General features: G+C 44.9%; 4 protein-coding genes across 4 annotated transcripts; 2 read left to right on the forward strand and 2 right to left on the reverse strand.

Annotated features, from left to right (window-relative positions):
- Positions 1-935: 935 nt before the first annotated feature.
- On the forward strand, positions 936-4,253 carry LOC123999120. Its single transcript, XM_046304545.1, has 3 exons — positions 936-1,659; positions 1,801-2,041; positions 2,455-4,253. The coding sequence occupies exons 1-3, from the start codon at positions 1,351-1,353 to the stop codon at positions 3,174-3,176; spliced, it is 1,272 nt and encodes a 423-aa protein (XP_046160501.1). The 5' UTR covers positions 936-1,350; the 3' UTR covers positions 3,177-4,253.
- LOC123999121 lies at positions 2,379-4,913 on the reverse strand. Its single transcript, XM_046304546.1, has 2 exons — positions 4,434-4,913; positions 2,379-4,182 (listed from the first exon to the last, which is right to left on the reverse strand). The coding sequence occupies exons 1-2, from the start codon at positions 4,522-4,524 to the stop codon at positions 3,581-3,583; spliced, it is 693 nt and encodes a 230-aa protein (XP_046160502.1). The 5' UTR covers positions 4,525-4,913; the 3' UTR covers positions 2,379-3,580.
- A 34-nt stretch (positions 4,914-4,947) lies between these two features.
- LOC123998988 (armadillo repeat-containing protein 5-like) lies at positions 4,948-15,030 on the forward strand. Its single transcript, XM_046304295.1, has 8 exons — positions 4,948-5,244; positions 5,453-5,958; positions 6,090-6,120; positions 6,210-6,320; positions 10,345-11,239; positions 11,346-12,577; positions 12,670-12,802; positions 12,896-15,030. Exons 2-8 carry the CDS (start codon positions 5,551-5,553, stop codon positions 14,385-14,387), a joined length of 4,302 nt encoding a protein of 1,433 aa, XP_046160251.1. The 5' UTR covers positions 4,948-5,244; positions 5,453-5,550; the 3' UTR covers positions 14,388-15,030.
- Positions 15,031-15,376: 346 nt separating this feature from the next.
- LOC123999123 (cytochrome c oxidase subunit 6A, mitochondrial-like) lies at positions 15,377-17,300 on the reverse strand. The gene is made up of 4 exons (XM_046304549.1): positions 17,179-17,300; positions 16,357-16,434; positions 15,807-15,949; positions 15,377-15,650 (listed from the first exon to the last, which is right to left on the reverse strand). The coding sequence occupies exons 2-4, from the start codon at positions 16,430-16,432 to the stop codon at positions 15,561-15,563; spliced, it is 309 nt and encodes a 102-aa protein (XP_046160505.1). The 5' UTR covers positions 16,433-16,434; positions 17,179-17,300; the 3' UTR covers positions 15,377-15,560.
- Positions 17,301-18,103: the final 803 nt, after the last annotated feature.

Here is an 18,103-nt window from a genome sequence, read left to right on the forward strand (position 1 = left end):
TTTCGTTAATGCACACTATTCTGTGAAATGCTTTTGTGCCTTCACTTTGTCATTCATATGGTGAAATAAAATCTGTTCAGTAAAATTAGGAAATGTTCAGGGTTTTATTATAGTGTATTATACTACCGCCAAAAGAGTGTGATGTCCTGCACTTGTTTACTGTATTACGCGAGCTACAGCAGAATATATTTCCCAGCGCCTGTAGGGATGGGCATTGGCAGTTGAGTCCTAAAAAGTTTATTTCTGCTGATACAGCCAAAACAGTAGGTGGCAGCATGCACCTATAGCATTTTTCTTCGTACCCAGTGGTGTCAAGTACTTAAGTAAAAATACTTGAAAGTGCTTACTTATGTAGTTTTTTTTTTTTTTTTTGGGGGGGGGGGGGGGGTATCTGTCCTTTACTATTTATATTTTTGGAAACTTTTACTTTGCTACATTCTTAAATCAAAATAATGTACATTTTACTCCATACATTTTCCCTGACACCCAAAAGTACTCTACATTTTGATGGGAAAAGGTCCAATTCACACACTTATCAAGGGAACATCCCTGGTGATTCCTACTGTCTCTGATCTGGCAGACTCACTAAACACAAATGATTCGTTTGTAAATTGTGTGTTGGAGTGTGCCCCTGACTATCTGCCAATAAAAATCGTGTCATCTGGTTTTGTTAATATAAGTAAGTTTAAATAATTGATACTTGTAATTATCATACTTAAGTACATTTGAGCAATTCCATTTACTTTTGATACTTTAGTATTTTACTGGGTAATTCTCTATTAAGATATCTTTACTTTTACTTAAGTATGACAATTTAGTACTTTTCCACCACCTTAATAGTTCGTGCTGCAATAATATCGAAGACGACCCCGTACAGTAGATGGCGGCAATACACCAATAGGTGTCGTCTGCCATAAAACTTTAAAGAAGAAGATTATATTTTTGTTTTTAGCAGGATGGATGAGAGCTAGCTAGCTAGACAGAACAGATATTTAGCTATCTAATTTATTTCCAACTCAGCTGTTGGGTATCTAACTAGCAATCTACACAATAACTGAGGACATAGCGGATTAGGAAGCTAGTTAGATATAACGTAATTTACTAAATTAGCTTGTTTAGTTACCAGTATCTGTGATAAGTTACACTGTATTATACATTTTTAGATCGCTAGCTAGCCTGTAATTTAGTGTGTTGGCAGACCAAGTTCTGAACAATCATGGCATTATCCATAAACTATTTAAAGGAGTGAATCAGCAAAACAAAATATTAAATACGGTATTCAGGATAACGTTACCGTTTCGGTGGTCCTCTATCAAACTTTTTCCACTGCGCTCAGCACCACGCACACGCATGGATAATAATTATGTTGAGTCAGCTGGTCGAGCTGTGCTCGAAATGATGCAGCGTGAATGGGAGCCTCTTTCTCAAGACGAACTGGAGCAACGATTGGACCGAACAGTGGAAGAAATTCTGGAAGCTGACCTTCTAGCAAAGGTTCAGGACCAGCCTGGACCAATCTACCTACAACTGTCTCAGCTGGTGGAAGAACCTCAACAGAAAAACCAAATTCGGTCAACAACAGAATTTACAACACTTTCTCATGTAGAAGAGTCTGAATCTCAACAGTTAACTGATGCTGAGGAAAACGCTGCAGTTCAGGTAGCCTTCAGTAGGCCTACTTTTCTTCATTGTTGTGGCTTGATCTATTTTTCCATCCCCACACTAATGCAGATTTGAGATGACACCATTTGGTTCATTTGCTATGCACAGACCTGATTTATGTTTCTTTTCATCTCTCAGTACATTACAGATCTCCTCCAGAATTCAAACTCAAGATACAATCAGAGCCGTATGGCAGGACGTGCCCGCTTATCCCTGTCCCACACTGTTCTCCTGTCCCTCACCCTCCTCTCCAAGCGCCTCAGCTATCGCTCTGTGTCTACCAGTTTCCGCCTGGAAAAAGGAAACATTCATAGGATCTTCTTTTCCTTTTGTGAGCGTGTGAACACACTTGAGGACCAACAAATTAGATGGCCGACTGGTATGTAGACTGCTGTTCAATGTGGATCAATTACAAGTGTTATACAAACTTTTTCAGCATGGACCCCATTTTATCCGCCAGTATTTCTGGTGACCCCATTCCCCCCCCCCAATCATTTCTTACCACCCCAAATCGGATGACACAACCTTAAAATCAGTCAATTTAGATTTTTACATCAACAAATAACCTTCAATTAATTGCATTAACTTCAAAATGAAAAGGCATCAATACATTTACTCAAGAAATGTTTTCCAATTATCTTTCTCAAAAACGTTTGTATATTGTCCCATACATTATTATTATTATTATTATTTTTTTTTTTTTTGGGGGGGGTCAACCTCACTGCAGAATATCACTGAATTACAATATCCTGACAAACACCTGTGTTTGTTTCTGGTCCTTCTCTCCTCCAGGCATTGAGGCTGTTGAAAACCTCTCCCCCCTCTCCAGCCTGCTGGGGAAAGCCAAGGGCTTAGAAGAGAAGGGCGTCCCCAGGGTCTTGGGAGTCTTGGGGCACACCCGCATCCCCATCCGCCTGCCCATTGGCAAACAGGATGTGGAGAGCATGGTGCCAGAGGTAAAGAGGATGAAGAAGGAGGCCCATCCCGACTCCTGGCTGAACCTGGAGCTGGTGTGTAACCATACAGGCAGGTTGATACACTGCAGAATCAGCAAGGGATCAGACCTGGATAGAGCCAGTGCTCTGAGGGACAAACTCAAACAGCTCCCTGAGATGATGCCCCCGGGGACCTGCATAGTGGCTCGAGTAGGATATCCAGCCTCTGCCCAGATATTGACCCCGTATGTAGTGGGTCGTGGCCCCAGGGGAAATCTTTACAACAGGTCCCTGGAAGCCCATTTTTACCTCCTGGACCAGGCTGTGGCTGACCTGAAAGCCAGATTTGAAAGGCTCAGGTATTTGGACATGGGAAACTATGAAAGAGCCAAAGCAGTTGTGCTTACTGCTTGCATACTCCACAATGTATTTCTGGACATGGGGAAAGTGGTCAACGGACAGGTTGAGAGGGAGGCAGGGACACAGGAGGGAGAGGGGGAGTGTGATGAGGAGGGTGTGAGGAGAAGGGAAGCCATTGCAGATTTGCTGTACAAAGAGTTGGATTCTGGAAGTACATAAAGTGATTTATAATTTTTGTGTTTGTATTGAGATAATAAAATATACAATATAAATGCTGTTAAAAGGAAGAGTATCACAGCAATATCTTGTATTTTATACATATGTAGGATTATTTGTATCCTATGGCAGATCTATGTACAATATGCCCCGTGTAGCCTTCTTCTCATTCACAGGTATTACAGGGAATTCCTGCACTGAAATCCTTTGTCAAATTGTGTTATTATAGCATAATAAAAACGTATACAATGACAAATCATCACAACACAAAGTAGCTGAATGGTTGAACGCTTCAGAAACATTTGCATGATGCAGTCTTTCATTCTATGCACAAGCTTCTATATATTACACAAAATCCAAAAGTTTTTAGTTCAGTGAGAACTCCTTTGCTCGGGTGTGCTGTACTGCTACTCTGGCAGCTGGAAACTGTTGTTTTGACTGTGAGACAAACTGGAGATTGCACGGGCTAGATTATTGATGGCATCTATCTTCCTCTCCTCCAGGGCCTTCTGCTGGGCCCACATGTTCATCTTCCTCTCCTGCAGCTCCATGTACAGCTGCAGGACATCCTGGGGGGGCCTGGAAGCAAAGGGGGCAGCTGTCAGGGAGGGTGTAGGAAGGATGGGGGTAAACCGCTTGCTGGCAATAGCCTTGCCCAGCTTGGTCCCGTTGAGTTTGGACCTGCGCTGTGCCTCAATCTCCTCTCGACTCTTCCCCAGGACCTCATGCATGGCCTTGAAGAACTCCCAGTGGACACTCTGGGCCCCCAGTCTCTTGGACCTCTCAGCATTTTTCCTGTATGTGGCCAACATGTTACGCCACTTCAGATCACACTCATAGGCCTTGACTGTGACATCTGTGCTCCCAGCTGCTCTTAGCTTGGCAGTCACTCTCTCAGCCACTGTCTCCCACAGTTTCTTTTTCTTGCACACTGGCTGGTCAAAATCCTGGTCCATTTCGAGGCGGGTTTGGACAAGTTCCCATGTGGCTTGTAAAGTCCATACAAACTCTGGAGAAGGGAAGTTGATAAATGTGTATATATAAAAACAATGAGATATAAATAAATTACGTTTTGTTAAATGTTGTTTATTAATTTGTCATGTGTTTTCCTTGTAGTCCGTGTGTTTACAGAAACGTGCCCTATTGAGAAACTTTGAGAGCCAATTCAAATTATTCTGATAAATATCAGTGATAAACCACAAACTCATCGAGCTCCTCGCAAATAACGATGAATGCAATCTGCTGACAAGTTGCACTGACCTGCTTTCGAATTATCTGTAGCCAAACTGGACGCCGTTGGAGATTCATCTACTTCAATACTCTCTGTTACAACCGTCTCAATAACATCCATTGTGTTACTCAGTGACAATACAATTTGTTTGAAGTAGGATATGACAAGCAATTCAAACCAATAATTTAACAACTCTGCTATGGCATGCGATTATTTTTTCCCCCGCATCAACTAAAACGATGAATATAACAACCCCATACTTGTTTCCAGCACCTCCCAGTGATCGTAGCAATCGCATCGTAGAGCAATATGGAAAATGTAGTTTTTACAGTTCTAACGAAACAATATTTATTTAGCTTACTTAACAACAATCACCGGCTGCTATAGATATGGCTTGAAACGAGGAGTTATTTATACACGTTTTGGGAAATGTTATTTTTCATAGAGAAATATTACTTAATTCTGATAGTTGTAAAACAGCTGAGACTACAAGGCCCATGATTAAATAGAACGACCCACCCCTTCACACATCCCTCCCCCTTTTCGTGGCGCCTCCTGTTTATCGTCCAGCTAAAAGATGGCGTTAGCGGCTAGCTAAAACGATTATTCTTCGTTTGATTGAATTAATTATGTCGGTGGGAATAATTAGTCATTGCAAATACTTTATTACTCTTGAGATGGGACTTAAAAACATAGATTACAGCACTTGTGTTCGCACAATAACGCACCGTGATTGTTTGTTGGGCCTTCTCGCATACAGAGGCCTGTCTTTGTAGGGAGTGGACGAGAGGTTTACAAACTTCAACTCCCAGCAGCATTGCTAAGAAGTGGGGTCAAAGGGTAATTTCTTCCACTTGTCATGCCAGTATTGGTAGCATTTTTGTTATTTTCCAGAATGTTTTGACAAACTTTGGAAATGGATTAAGATGAAAATACACTGGAGGAGATCATTTGTTAACCATGTTTAATACTGTATAACTTTGATGTAGCCTAAGAAAATTGAAAAGTCAAATGCACAAAAATAATGATCCACATTTCTGCCCCTCAGTCCCCCCTTCATCATCCATGTCATCACTTTCTGTCTGAAGTGACTTGTTAGTGAGGATAAGCAGAAGAGCAGGTGGGTTGAAGACAATTAGTCGCATCATGGCGTCAAAGCCAGTGCCAGGGATCCAGAAACATGGGACATGGGCAGGCAACCCCAGAGAAGTGTCCTCAGCCTCCCCAGAGACCTCTCTGACCTGGTGCCTGTCACAGCTCTCTAAACCTGGGCGAGCAGCAGCCGAGGACCACAAGCCAGGCACTGCAGGGCCGGACACCAGTGGACACAGACAGCTGGACAAGAGGGTCAAAGCTGGGCAGTGGCGAGCACTGGTGGCCATCCGCACACAGCACATTAAAGGAGGAAGCAGTGGGATAGCTCGATTCCGAGGCCAGGGTGGACTGCGCACTCTCCTGGACCTGCTAAAGCACCCTGAGTGTTCCAGGAAGACTCTGGACCTGGCTCTCAGCATCCTGGCTAACTGCTGCACTGAGAGACAGACACGAGTTGAGGTGAGACCGAAGGGTGTAGGACAAATCAGGGCTGCTACACATTTACATTGATTGAATATGAATGTTTAGTATGAAAAGTTGGACAGTGGTGACTTACATTATGATATTTAATGTTTTTCTCCCCTCTAAAGGTTAGAAAGCTTGATGGAATATCTATTGTGGGCAAGTGACTATCACAATACGTTTAAATCATTCATTTCACATGATGGTGAGAATTTCAGAAATATATAAATTTGCTTTTCCTCTCTTAGTGGGTATTTTGAAGAAGAATGTAGCCATGGAGACGATCCAGAACAGAGCAGCCCGGGCCTTGGGGAACTTGGCCATGGACCCAGAGAGTTCCACACTTATCCACTCTGCCGGTATGTTAAAAATGTAATAATGATTTTGGCTGCCTGTGTCTGTCTGTACATCACTTTCTGATTAGTTTTTTTGTTTTGTAGTACAGTACCAGTCAAAAGTTTGGAAACAGGGTTTCTCTTTATTTGTACTACTATCTACATTGTAGAATAAGAGGGAAGACATCAAACTATGTAATAAGGCATATGGAATCACGGAGTTACCATAAAAGTGTTAAACAAATCAAAATATATTTTTTTATTCTTCAAAGTAGCCGCCTTAATGACAGTTTTGCACACTCTTGGCATTCTCTCAACCAGCTTCACCTGTCCTGTTCATAAACAAATGATTGTCCCACTAAGCGCAAACCAGATGGGATGGTGTATTGCTGCAGAATGCTGTGGTAGCCATGGTGGTTAAGTGCGCCTTGAATTCTAAATAAATCACTGACCGTGTCACCAGCAAAGCACCCCCACACCATCACACATCCTCCTCCATGCTTCACAGTGGGAACCACACATGCGGATATAATCTGTTCACCTACTTTGCGTCTCACATTTGGACTCATCAGGCCAAAGGACAGATTTCCATCGGCCTATGGTTTTTTTTGTTGGTATTTTTTCACCTTTATTTAACCCGGTAAGCTAGTTGAGAATTAGTTCTCATTTACAACTGCCACCTGGCCAAGATGATAAAGCATAGCAATTCAACACATACAACAACACAGAGTTACACATGGAATAAAAAAAACATAGTCCAATAATACAGTCGAACAAAAGAAGACAAAAAGTCTATATAGAGTGAGTGCAAATGAGGTAAGATGAGAGAGTTAAGGCAATAAGTAGGCCATGTTGGCGAAGTAATTACAATATAGCAATTAAACACTGGAATGGTAGATATGCAGAAGATGAATGTGCAAGTAGAGATAATGGGGTGCAAAGGAGCAAGCTAAATATATACTGTATGGGGATGAGGTAGGCAGATAGATGGGCAATGTACAGGTGCAGTGATCTGTGAGCTGCTCTGACAGCTGGTGCTTAAAGCTAGTGAGGGATATGTGAGTCTCCAGCTTCAGAGATTTTTGCAGTTCGTTCCTGTCATTGGCAGCAAAGAACTGGAAGGAAAGACAACCAAAGGAGGAATTGGCTTTGGGGGTGACCAGTGAGATATACCTGCGGGAGCGTGTGCTACGAGTGGGCGCTGCTATGGTAACCAGTGAGCTTAGATAAGGCGGGGCTTTACCTAGCAGAAACTTATAGATAACCTGTAGCCAGTGGGTTTGGCGACGAGTATGAAACGAGTGCCAACCAACGAGAGCGTACAGGTCGTAATGGTGGGTAGTGTATGGGGCTTTGGTGACAAAACGGATGACACTGTGATAGACTGCATCCAGTTTGTCGAGTAGAGTTTTGGAGGCTATTTTATAGATGACATCACCGAAGTCGAGGATCGGTAGGATGGTCAGTTTTACGAGGGTATGTTTGGCAGCATGAGTGAAGAATGCTTTATTGCGATATAGGAAGCCAATTCTAGATTTAATTTTGGATTGGAGATGCTTAATGTGAGTCTGGAAGGAGAGTTTACAGGCTAACCAGACACCTAGGTATTTGTAGTTGTCCACGTAGTCTAAGTCAGAGCCGTTCAGAGCAGTGATGATGATGGACAGGCTAGCAGGTGCGGGCAGTGACCGGTTGAATAGCATGCATTTAGTTCCCCCTGCGTTTTAAGAGCAGTTGGAGGCCACGGAAGGAGAGTTGTATGGCATTGAAGCTCGTCTGGAGGTTAGTTAACAGTGTCCAAAGAGGGGCCAGAAGTATACAGAATGGTGTCCTCTGCGTAGAGGTGTACCAGAGAATCACCAGCACCAAGAGCAGCATCAGTGATGTATACAGAGAAGAGAGTCGACCCGAGGATTGAACCCTGTGGCACCCCCATAGAGACAGCCAGAGGTCCGGACAACAGGCCCCCTGATTTGACACACTGAACTCCGTCTGAGAAGTAGTTGGTAAACCAGGCGAGGCAATCATTTGAGAAACCAAGGCTGTCGAGTCTGCCAATAAGAATGTTGTGTTTGACAGAGTCGAAAGCCTTTGCCAGGTCGATGAATACGGCTGCACAGTAATGTCTCTTATCGATGGAGGTTATGATGTCATTTAGAACCTTGAGCGTGGCTGAGGTGCACCCATGACCAGCTCTGAAACCAGGTTGCATAGCGGAGAAGGTACGGTGGGATTTTAAATGGTCGGTAATCTGTTTGCTAACTTTGCTTTTGAAGACCTTTTTGAAGTCCATTGCTCATGTTTCTTTGCCCAAGTCTCATCTTAGTGGCCCTTTAGTAGTGGTTTCTTTGCAGCAATTTGATCATGAAGGCCTGATTTCATGCAGTCTCCTCTGAACAGTTAATGTTGAGATGTCTTACTTGTACTCTGAAGCACTTATTTGGGCTGCAATTTCTGAGGATGGTGACTCTTAACCTCTCTGGGATATGTGGGATGCTAGCGTCCCACCTGACCAAAAGCCAGGCAAAATGCAGAGCGCCTAATTCAAATAAATTACTATAAAAATCTAACTTTCATTAAATCACACATGCAAGATAGCAAATTAAAGCTACACTTGTGAATCCAGCCAACATGTCAGATTTCAAAAAGGCTTTTCGGCGAAAGCAAACAATGCTATTATCTGAGGATAGCACCTCCGTAAACAAAGAGAGAGAAGCATATTTCAATCCTGCAGGCACGACACAAAACGCATAAATAAAAATATAATTCATGCCTTACCTTGGACAAGCTTCTTTTGTTGGTACTCCAATATGTCCCATAAACATCACAAATGGTCATTTTGTTCGATTTAATTCCGTCAATATATATCCAAAATGTCCATTTATTTGGCGCATTTGATCCAGAAAAACACCGGTTCCAACTTGCGCAACGTTACGACAAAATATCTCAAAAGTTACCTGCAAACTTTGCCAAAACATTTTAAACTACTTTTGTAATACAACTTCGGGTATATTTTTAAAAGTAATAATCGATAAAATTGAAGACTGGATGATCTGTGTTCAATACAGGAGGAAAACAAACTGTAGCTAGCTTTCTGGTCATGCACCTCTATCGTAACAGTACACTTCAAGTGACCCTCGTTCAAGATGGCTGTACTTCTTCATTACAAAGGAAAAACCTCAACCAATTTCTAAAGACTGTTGACATCCAGTGGAAGCGCTAGGAACTGCAAGAAGGTCCCTTAGAAATCTGGAGTCCCAGAGTCTATCCAAATCTACTAATAATATGCATATCTTATCTTCAGGGGATGAGTAGCAGGCAGTTGAATTTGGGCATTCATTTCATCCGGGTGTGAAAATACTGCCCCCTGTCACCAAGAAGTTAATGAACTTATTCTCTGCAGCAGAGGTAACTCTGGATCTTCCTTTCCTGTGGTGGTCCTCATGAGAGCCAGTTTCATCATAGCGCTTGATGGTTTTTGTGACTGCACTTGAAAAAACTTTTAAAGTTCTTGAAATTATCTGGATTGACTGACCTTCATGTCTTAAAGTTCTATTAAAGACTGTCATTTCTCTTTGCTTATTTGAGCTGTTCTTACCCCTATTTGGTTTTTTAAAAAGTCCATATTTGGCATCTTCTGCATACACCCCTACTTTGTCACAACACAACTGATTGGCTCAAACGCATTAAGAAGGAAAGAAATTCCACAAATAAACTTTCACAACGCTGTTAATTTAAATGCATTCCAGGTGAAGCTGGTTGAGAGAATGCCTTGAAGCTGGTTGAGAGAATGCCTTGACAGCTTTGCACACACTTGGCAAAGGGTGGCTATTTTGAAGAACCTCAAATATAAAATTTATTTTGATTTGTTTAACATTTTTATGGTTACTACATGATTCCATATGTGTTCTTTCATAGTTTTGATGTCTTCACTATTATTCTACAATATAGTAAAAATAAAGAAACCCTTGAATGAGTACTGGTACTGTATAAGTTGAACATTAGATTTTGTCCCTGAAAAATAATTGCTTTTCTGTTTTCGACACAGGTGGTGTTCCACTCCTGCTCCTCTGCGTCTCTCTTGCATCTGCCCCATCCCCTCCCTCTGATGACCCACTGGAAGCCCCTTCCTCTAAACTCGAGTGTGCTCAGTCAGCTGCCCGTGCCCTCCTCTACCTTGCAGACACCCCCTCAAACCGCCTTTTACTGCTCACCCAGGGTACTCTGACTGCTCTCGCCCCGCTCATTGCTCCAGAGTACCCTCTGGGGCTGAGGAGAGCAGCACTCCGGACCCTCCATGAGCTCACCAGGAGCTGTGGTGTAGAGTGTGCTAGAGAGGTGTCCCGATCTGGGGTTCTAGCTCAGCTAGGTGTCATGGCTTCGGGAGAGGCCGCTAAACCTTTTGAGGAGCTTGCGTTGAAAACCCTGGCCAACATGTGCACTCAAGGCTGCTTGCGTCCTCTGGTGGGTTCCCTGGGGGTAATCCAGAAGTTTACGGAGGAGGTCAAGAAGGACTGCCTGAAGTCTGGAGTGTTCCTCAAGGCTCTCTGCTTATGCTGCAAAGAGGCAGTGAACCGGGCCAAAGTGAAGGAGAGTGGCGGTCTGGAGGTGTTGATTGGCTTCCTTGGTGTCCATCGGAGCCACCCCCTCGACCGATTGGTCATTCTGGCTTGTGTTGACTTTGTCTATGACGAAGCTGCCCTGGAACAGTTACAAGAATTGGGAATAGTCCCCCTACTAGTTGCTCGGTTAGTGGAGCTGGCTAAAGGTGAGGAGCCATCTGCTGGGAAGATGGATGTGAGCCTCACCTCTACCATGTTTGCGTCAGAGCTGCTGTCTACGTCATGTTTCGACTCATTTGACTTCCCTCCCCCAGAGGGGAACAGGAAAGAGGAGATGGGGAAGGAGCATGTCCTTGGGTCATCCAGCTTTCTTAGCCTGAGGTGAGTGAACTGACTCACCTTTGCCCCCCTCTGGGTTTGTGCACCTGTGAATTATTTGAGTTTTGTAAAAATGGTTATCTGACCTGTCCTATTGCTGCTCCTCCAGGTCCTGGTTGGTGTCTGAAGGGTTGATCTCCTCTGAGGGGGATCTTCTTGACTCTTCTGGAGGCACGGAGGGAGATTGGGGGAGTCTTCATATCCCTTCTTCTTCTCCCCAAACCTCTTCCACTGACTGTCATTCCCCTTTAAAATGCTTATCTCCTACCAGCTCACTACCTTCCTCCACTCCCTTATCCGCACCCAAATCTCAGAGTCAATCCACCCCCTCTACCTCAACGAGTTCTCCAGCTCAGGTCCACATGTCATCTCCCTCAAAAACCGCTGATCTGCCTCCCTGTGTCCCTCTGCCCTTCTCTAACTCCAACCCCCAAGCCCAGCCCGGCTCCTCTAACTCCAACCCCCGAGCCCAGCCCGGCTCCTCTACCTCCAGCCCAGCCCGGCTCCTCTACCTCCACCGCCCAGCCCGGCTCCTCTACCTCCACCGCCCAGCCCGGCTCCTCTACCTCCACCGCCCAGCCCGGCTCCTCTACCTCCACCGCCCAGCCCAGCTCCTCTACCTCCACCCCCCGAGCCCAGCCCAGCTCCTCTACCTCCACCCCCCGAGCCCAGCCCAGCTCCTCTACCTCCACCCCCGAGCCCAGCCCAGCTCCTCTACCTCCACCCCCGAGCCCAGCCCAGCTCCTCTACCTCCACCCCCGAGCCCAGCCCAGCTCCTCTACCTCCACCCCCGAGCCCAGCCCAGCTCCTCTACCTCCACCCCCAGAGCCCAGCCTGGCTCCTCTACCTCTTCTCTCCCTTCCCCCACTATTCCACCCCTCACTTCCGTCTCCCCATCCAAGTTCTCCTCCCCTCCACGGAAAAGGCCACGTGTCCCCTCAACCACCCACTCCAGTGTGGTGCCCCTCGACACCCCTCCCACAGTGTCCCGACCCCAGGCCTACCACCACCCCTACCACCCTGAGCCTTGGGCCCCAGAGTCTCCCATCCTGCTGCTGCTCTCACGCTTCTCTCATGCCACGGACCCCAGCGCTGCTCTGGTCAACTCAGGCATCATCTCTGGCCTACTCTTCTACCTCAGCCAGCATCAGGACCCCAGCGGCAGGTGCTTCCGCATGCTGTGCCGGCTGAGCTGCAACCCCAACTGTCTGCAGGCGCTGGTCAGGACTGGCTCAGTGGCTCTGATCCGCCATCACCTGGTCCAGAGAGGGAGTGACCCTGAGAGTTGGGGAGCTGGAGAGAGGCAGACTGATAGGGTCAAGTCCAAAGTGAAACAGCTTGGTAAGTTTAATTGATGTACTTGATCATAAAGTTTGTTTTTTAGTTTGTCATGGTGCTGCTGTAACGTTTTGGGTATAATTTATTGTCTTTAGGTCTTGCTCTGCTTAGTAATCTACGTGTTCAGTGTGAGTCTGGATTTGGTTCTGGAGTCCTGAGCCATGTGATGCTGTCAGGCTCAGAGTCAGACAAGCTGAACTGTGCTCTGTCTCTACCACTAGTAAATGGGTAAGTCAAATTGTTTTGTGTGAAATGGCACTGGTGGAATGTTAAGAAATGTATACCAACTGTAATCTGACATCAACTTGTGTTCCCTAACAGTAACAAGGTTCTCTTGAAGAAACTTCTTCTAGACAACGGTGGTCTACTCTTGGCTCTGGAGCCCCTTGGATGTAATGAGGACGAGGAAGAGGAAGACCATCACACCAGTGAATGCCGACGACTCCTCTCAGATTGTCTCAACTCACCGCAACATGTCTCCGCCCCCCAGCTCCACTCTCTATATTTCTCCCTGCTGATTGGATGCCTCTCTAGTCTGATGGGTTGCCCCAAAACAGTACTGGCTAAAAGAAGGTGCAGGGTACTCAGTCCTATCAAACCCCTGTCAGTCTCACAAACCGGTAAAGCTTCACCCCCTCCCTTAAAAAAGCCTCGTCTGGTCAATATCTGTCCTTACAATGACTCAACCTTTGACCTCCTCTTCCTGCTGGATGATGGGAGCCAGGTGTCAGCCAATAGGGAAGCAGTGGCTGGGGCGGAGGGAACTGAGGTGGTGGGGTCGGAGTACTTCAGGGCCCTGTTGAGGGGGGGCTTTGGAGAGGCACAAGGGAGAACTGGGGAGGCCATCCCCATCAGGGATGTGAGCCAAGGCATGCTGCTACCTGTACTGCACTATCTGCATGGCTGTCGCCTGAACAAGGACGGAAAGACTGCAGAGGAACAGGGGGATGAGACGGAGAGAGAAGGCAGAGGAGAGTGTCAGATTTTGGGATCCTTGGCCTCTGAGGGGCTGGGTGTCTGGAGAGACGGGGCAGAAGAACCCTCCCCAGAGGCACAGGGCTTCCAGAAGACCCCCCTAGCTGAGACGATGATGGGGGCCTGTAGGTTTTTGGTGACAGAGTTGCAGAGGGAGGTGGAGGATCTGTGTGTGTCTTTGCTGTCCTGCTCTGCCAAGAATGCTGGTCGAATTGCAGACGTTGGCAAAAAGCCTCCATCTAACATGGACCAATATGGGTCAGAGGGAGAGTCTGCTGACGAGAGCCTGGCAAACCGCACATCTGGACTAGAGTTGAGTGGTTCTGAGGCCCAGACAGACTCCTTGGCCCCCACAGTGACAGCAGGCCAGGCTGAGTCACTACATGGCTCTGGACTCCAACCCTGTCAGCAGACAGAGGGTAGACGGCACACTGCCCCGGGACCAGGCCAGAAGGGCATTAGTGCACCAAAGACAAGCTCAGGACTGGAGACTTGTGTCAATCCGCTGAAATCAAGTTCTGCCTCAAAGTGCTGCAAAAGACGTTCTAAACTGAGGAGTGTTTCAAACACACAGAAGGTTGCGGATTCTGTACAGGACTCTAAAGTTGGTCCTGGTAGATGGACTCTCCTACCACAGGTGTATTGGTTTTCCCAACGGTACAGCTATCCTGGACTGGGCAGGGCCTGCCTGTCCCTACTGCTGGGCTCTCAGGGCTTCTCCCAGCCCCACCCTTCTACCCTGGCTGCAGACTGCCTGTGCAGACTGGCCAGAGAGGCAGACTGTACAGAGACTCTGAAACGTGACATAGTGAGTCTGGCCACCATGGCCCTGAGCTGAGATGAGGGGGGTAGGAGGAAAGAGGGGTGTTGGGTGGAGATGGAGAGGAGAAACAGGATCAAATAGATTTATTAGGGATGGTATGAGATCATGTGATTGTCTCTCCAATGCCACTGAAGTTAACGTTTGTCATTGTGAAAAGCCTCCCTTCCTTGTGAATATCTGTCTTTGTCTCACAACAAATAACCTTTATATTCCAATATTGGTGTTTACAAAGTCATTGAAGTTTGAATTATTTTCTTCAGAATATTACATTTCTATTTAAAGGAGTCACGCTGCCATTTAAAGGGATGGGTTCTCAGACAGAATCATGAGGGAAATCATTTTTTATCTCATGGTGCACTGTAAATGAAGTTGTATTATAATTAAAACATATTAGCATAATGTAATATGCTAAATACTTTTGTTGCATGTAATGTTAACTTTTTTTATATTTTCAGTTTGATTTTGAAATCTACACAGCTGTCCTGTAAATGTCCTGTATTGACTTGGATGACTAATAATCAGGGTGGAACTGGGTGCTATGTTGTATATGCTGTAAATAAAGTGAACTTTAGGAGTAGCTGCAAGGTGACGATAACAGAGATCAGCTTTCACTCCCCTCATGTGAATCCACGCTCCTCAATAAATCTGTTTAGACGTCTTTCTCTTTTGTCCTGTCTGAAAAGGAATACTGTATCTAAAGGACAAGACAGATCAACACCAATGTTGACTATGCGCAGTAGGTCACCTGCTCGGTGCTCAAGACGAACAGTGGGGATTCAACATGGAGAATTGTGTGGAAATGAACAGAAAATGACAGCCAATGTTCTGTGGTAAGAGCAAGGCCACACCCACTACGCACAGCCAACGTCTGTGTTGGTCTGTTGTCCTCAATGTATGTTTGGTGTTCAGAACTGGAATATATGTATGTTTACATACTAGTTCCATTCATCTTACACGTAACATCAGACAGTTAGAGGTAAACAAATGAGAAACCACTCAGTGTGTGTGATACAATAAAACTAGTATATTTTTTAAATTTCTATCTGACTGAGAGAGCCACAGTCAGTAGTGTTGCTAATTGGCCCCTTGGTCAGTAGCATAATGCCAGGTTCATTAGAGCTATAGATTACAGCTATTCAGCATGTAGCAATCAGGGAAGGTGGATGATCAGCATAGAGTTAGGTTTCCTTAGTGGTGGGGGCCCTCATAGCCCTCAGGAAGAGCATTTTCATGAGGGTTGTGGAAGAGAGAGTGGTTGCCATCACCCCAGGGCCATTTCTGAAAGAGAAAGTTGTTTTCATCATTCAGGATAGATTGGATAAAACTAGACCTATGTTCAGAAAGACATCCCACTACTACTACCAATCCTAACATGTAGATGATGAACTGTGAGTGAAGATAGTCTGTTGGTTAACAGAGTGCCTCCTATATCACCTTGGTGCGGATGCGAAGGTGTGAGTAGGCCACAAACTCAGGGGGTTCATGGGAGTGCTGCTGCATCTTCATGTAGGCGTTGGCGATGCAGACGGCCACGCCAGGTAGGGCCAACACAAACGACAGGATCTTCCAGGTCCTAGCTGTGGAGGTCAAACCATTTCCGCTAGATCAGACTCAACGGTTCTGTGTGACCCTGAGTTATCAAGGCTTGGGTACATTACAACACCAGCATAACTAAGTAACAGAGCAGCTCCAAAACACTGATGATCCATTTCAGATTTCAGCGACTCAGCCTTGGTTCCTTGTCTCAGGCTCTGACATGCAGGACAGCAGCGCCTCAATTACAATATGATACATTTGTAAGTCACCTGACAGGCCTAAATACAGCAGAGTACAAACATTTAATGAATGTAAGAGGAACACTGCCAACTTTCCACAAACCTCTGTTAATGTTAAACCCAGAAGCCCAACTGAACACAAAAGGTGCAGGCAGTAGGGCACAGAGAATAGAACACAATATGAGAAGAGTTAAGTACATTACACACACCTGATCCTCCCTCATGGCCTGCGTGTGATGCAGCAGATAATACCCTGCGGCCCGCCATCGATGCAGGAGACGCCATTCCTGTGGAGTACAGACAGACAACTCTTAAACCAATGGACAGAGGATAGAACTGGTAATTAGTTTCTATGTTTGTGTAGACAGAGAGGCAGTAGGCTATGTTCAGATGAGTAGATTTATTCCTTTTAGAAAAGTGCTATTATATTTCAAGGTAATTTATTACACCCTATAGACAAGATGAAATCATCCAGGTCTAGGCCCACACGTTATCCATGTTAAAGGTTTGTATTGTGGCTCCTCTACCCCAGCAACAGTAAGTAGGTCAAGCTACAGCTCTCAATAAACCTTAATAGATAAGATATCCCATTAAAATCGCTCACAATACATGTTAACTGACAGTAAATGTCTAACCTAGTCATTTTCAAATGAAGTCAAATACATTTGATAAATATTGGGTTTTAAATACCTAAAGGTAAAGTTTAAAAACAGACAGAAGCCATGCCATAGGCCTGTTGATATTACTGGTGATCTGAAATGATAAATATTGGGTTTTAAATACCTAAAAGTAAAGTTTAAAAACAGACAGAAGCCATGCCATAGGCCTGTTGATATTACTGGTGATCTGAAATGATAAATATTGGGTTTTAAATACCTAAAAGTAAAGTTTAAAAACAGACAGAAGCCATGCCATAGGCCTGTTGATATTACTGGTGATCTGATATGGGAAACACTTGGGAAGCAAAAATTAAACAAATACCATAAAATCTGTAAAAACTTTCTTTTCTTTATCCAAAAATTTTAACTCACCTTTAATTTTGTTGGTCAGTCTGTTGTCCTTTTCTCTTCCTGCAACTTTCTGTCTGTTTGTCCTTCAGCCTGTCCTGGACTGAACAGAACTGTGAGACTCCTCCCTGTTGCAACCTGTCCGTCTGCCAAGAAATATCAAGTTTATATTTGGTCAAGTGTAAAAGGCAGGCCGGAAGATCTGTGAGATCTGTGATCTGTGAGGAAGAAGGAATGGGATGGGTGGTTGACATTGTCTGTTGTGTTTTTGTCTCTTTGTAAACTGCACATGAGATTTCCTGCTGTGTAAGTGCTAGACACTTTTGCACTTGACCAAATATAAACTTGATATGCAAGGAATTTACACAAAAACTGGCTAAAATTAAGATCCTACTAATAGTAGTAGGTCCCAGTTTTGTTCAATCTAATTCTGCGCATGGCCACATCCACGTGAGATTGATAGATTACCATGAACGACATCACATGTTGATCAGATGGCGGGAAAGGGTCTGAAGTGGTAAAATAGCGTCTGATGAAGCTTTGAAATAGATGGTCTGTATTTCCTTTATGTTGTGTTTAAGAGTTCACAAGAAGGCTAATGTATCAAGCAATTCTGCACACCTAATTTCACAGGGTTGGCATTTGTAGATAAATGTATTTTCATCAACTATACTTCAGTTACATAGAGAATGGGCCGTGTACAATCGGAAGTTGTGAATATGACTGATAGGTGTGTCTGCTAATCATGGTGCAGCTGACCTGTCCCTTTATTTTGCTGAAGTCTGACTTGAATCTGGTCCAGCTGGAACTTGTACAAGTTCAGGAATAGCTCCCACTGTGTGTCACAGGGTAACAGTATGCCCTGATCTGCGGTTTGTCAGTGGCAGTCACAGTGCAGCACCCACACCTCTTCCTAGACAGTGAGCGTTCTATACCTACAGACTGCAGC

The sequence above is a fragment of the Oncorhynchus gorbuscha genome, linkage group LG16 (assembly GCF_021184085.1).
Source record: "Oncorhynchus gorbuscha isolate QuinsamMale2020 ecotype Even-year linkage group LG16, OgorEven_v1.0, whole genome shotgun sequence".
NCBI classification, from domain to species: domain Eukaryota; kingdom Metazoa; phylum Chordata; class Actinopteri; order Salmoniformes; family Salmonidae; genus Oncorhynchus; species Oncorhynchus gorbuscha.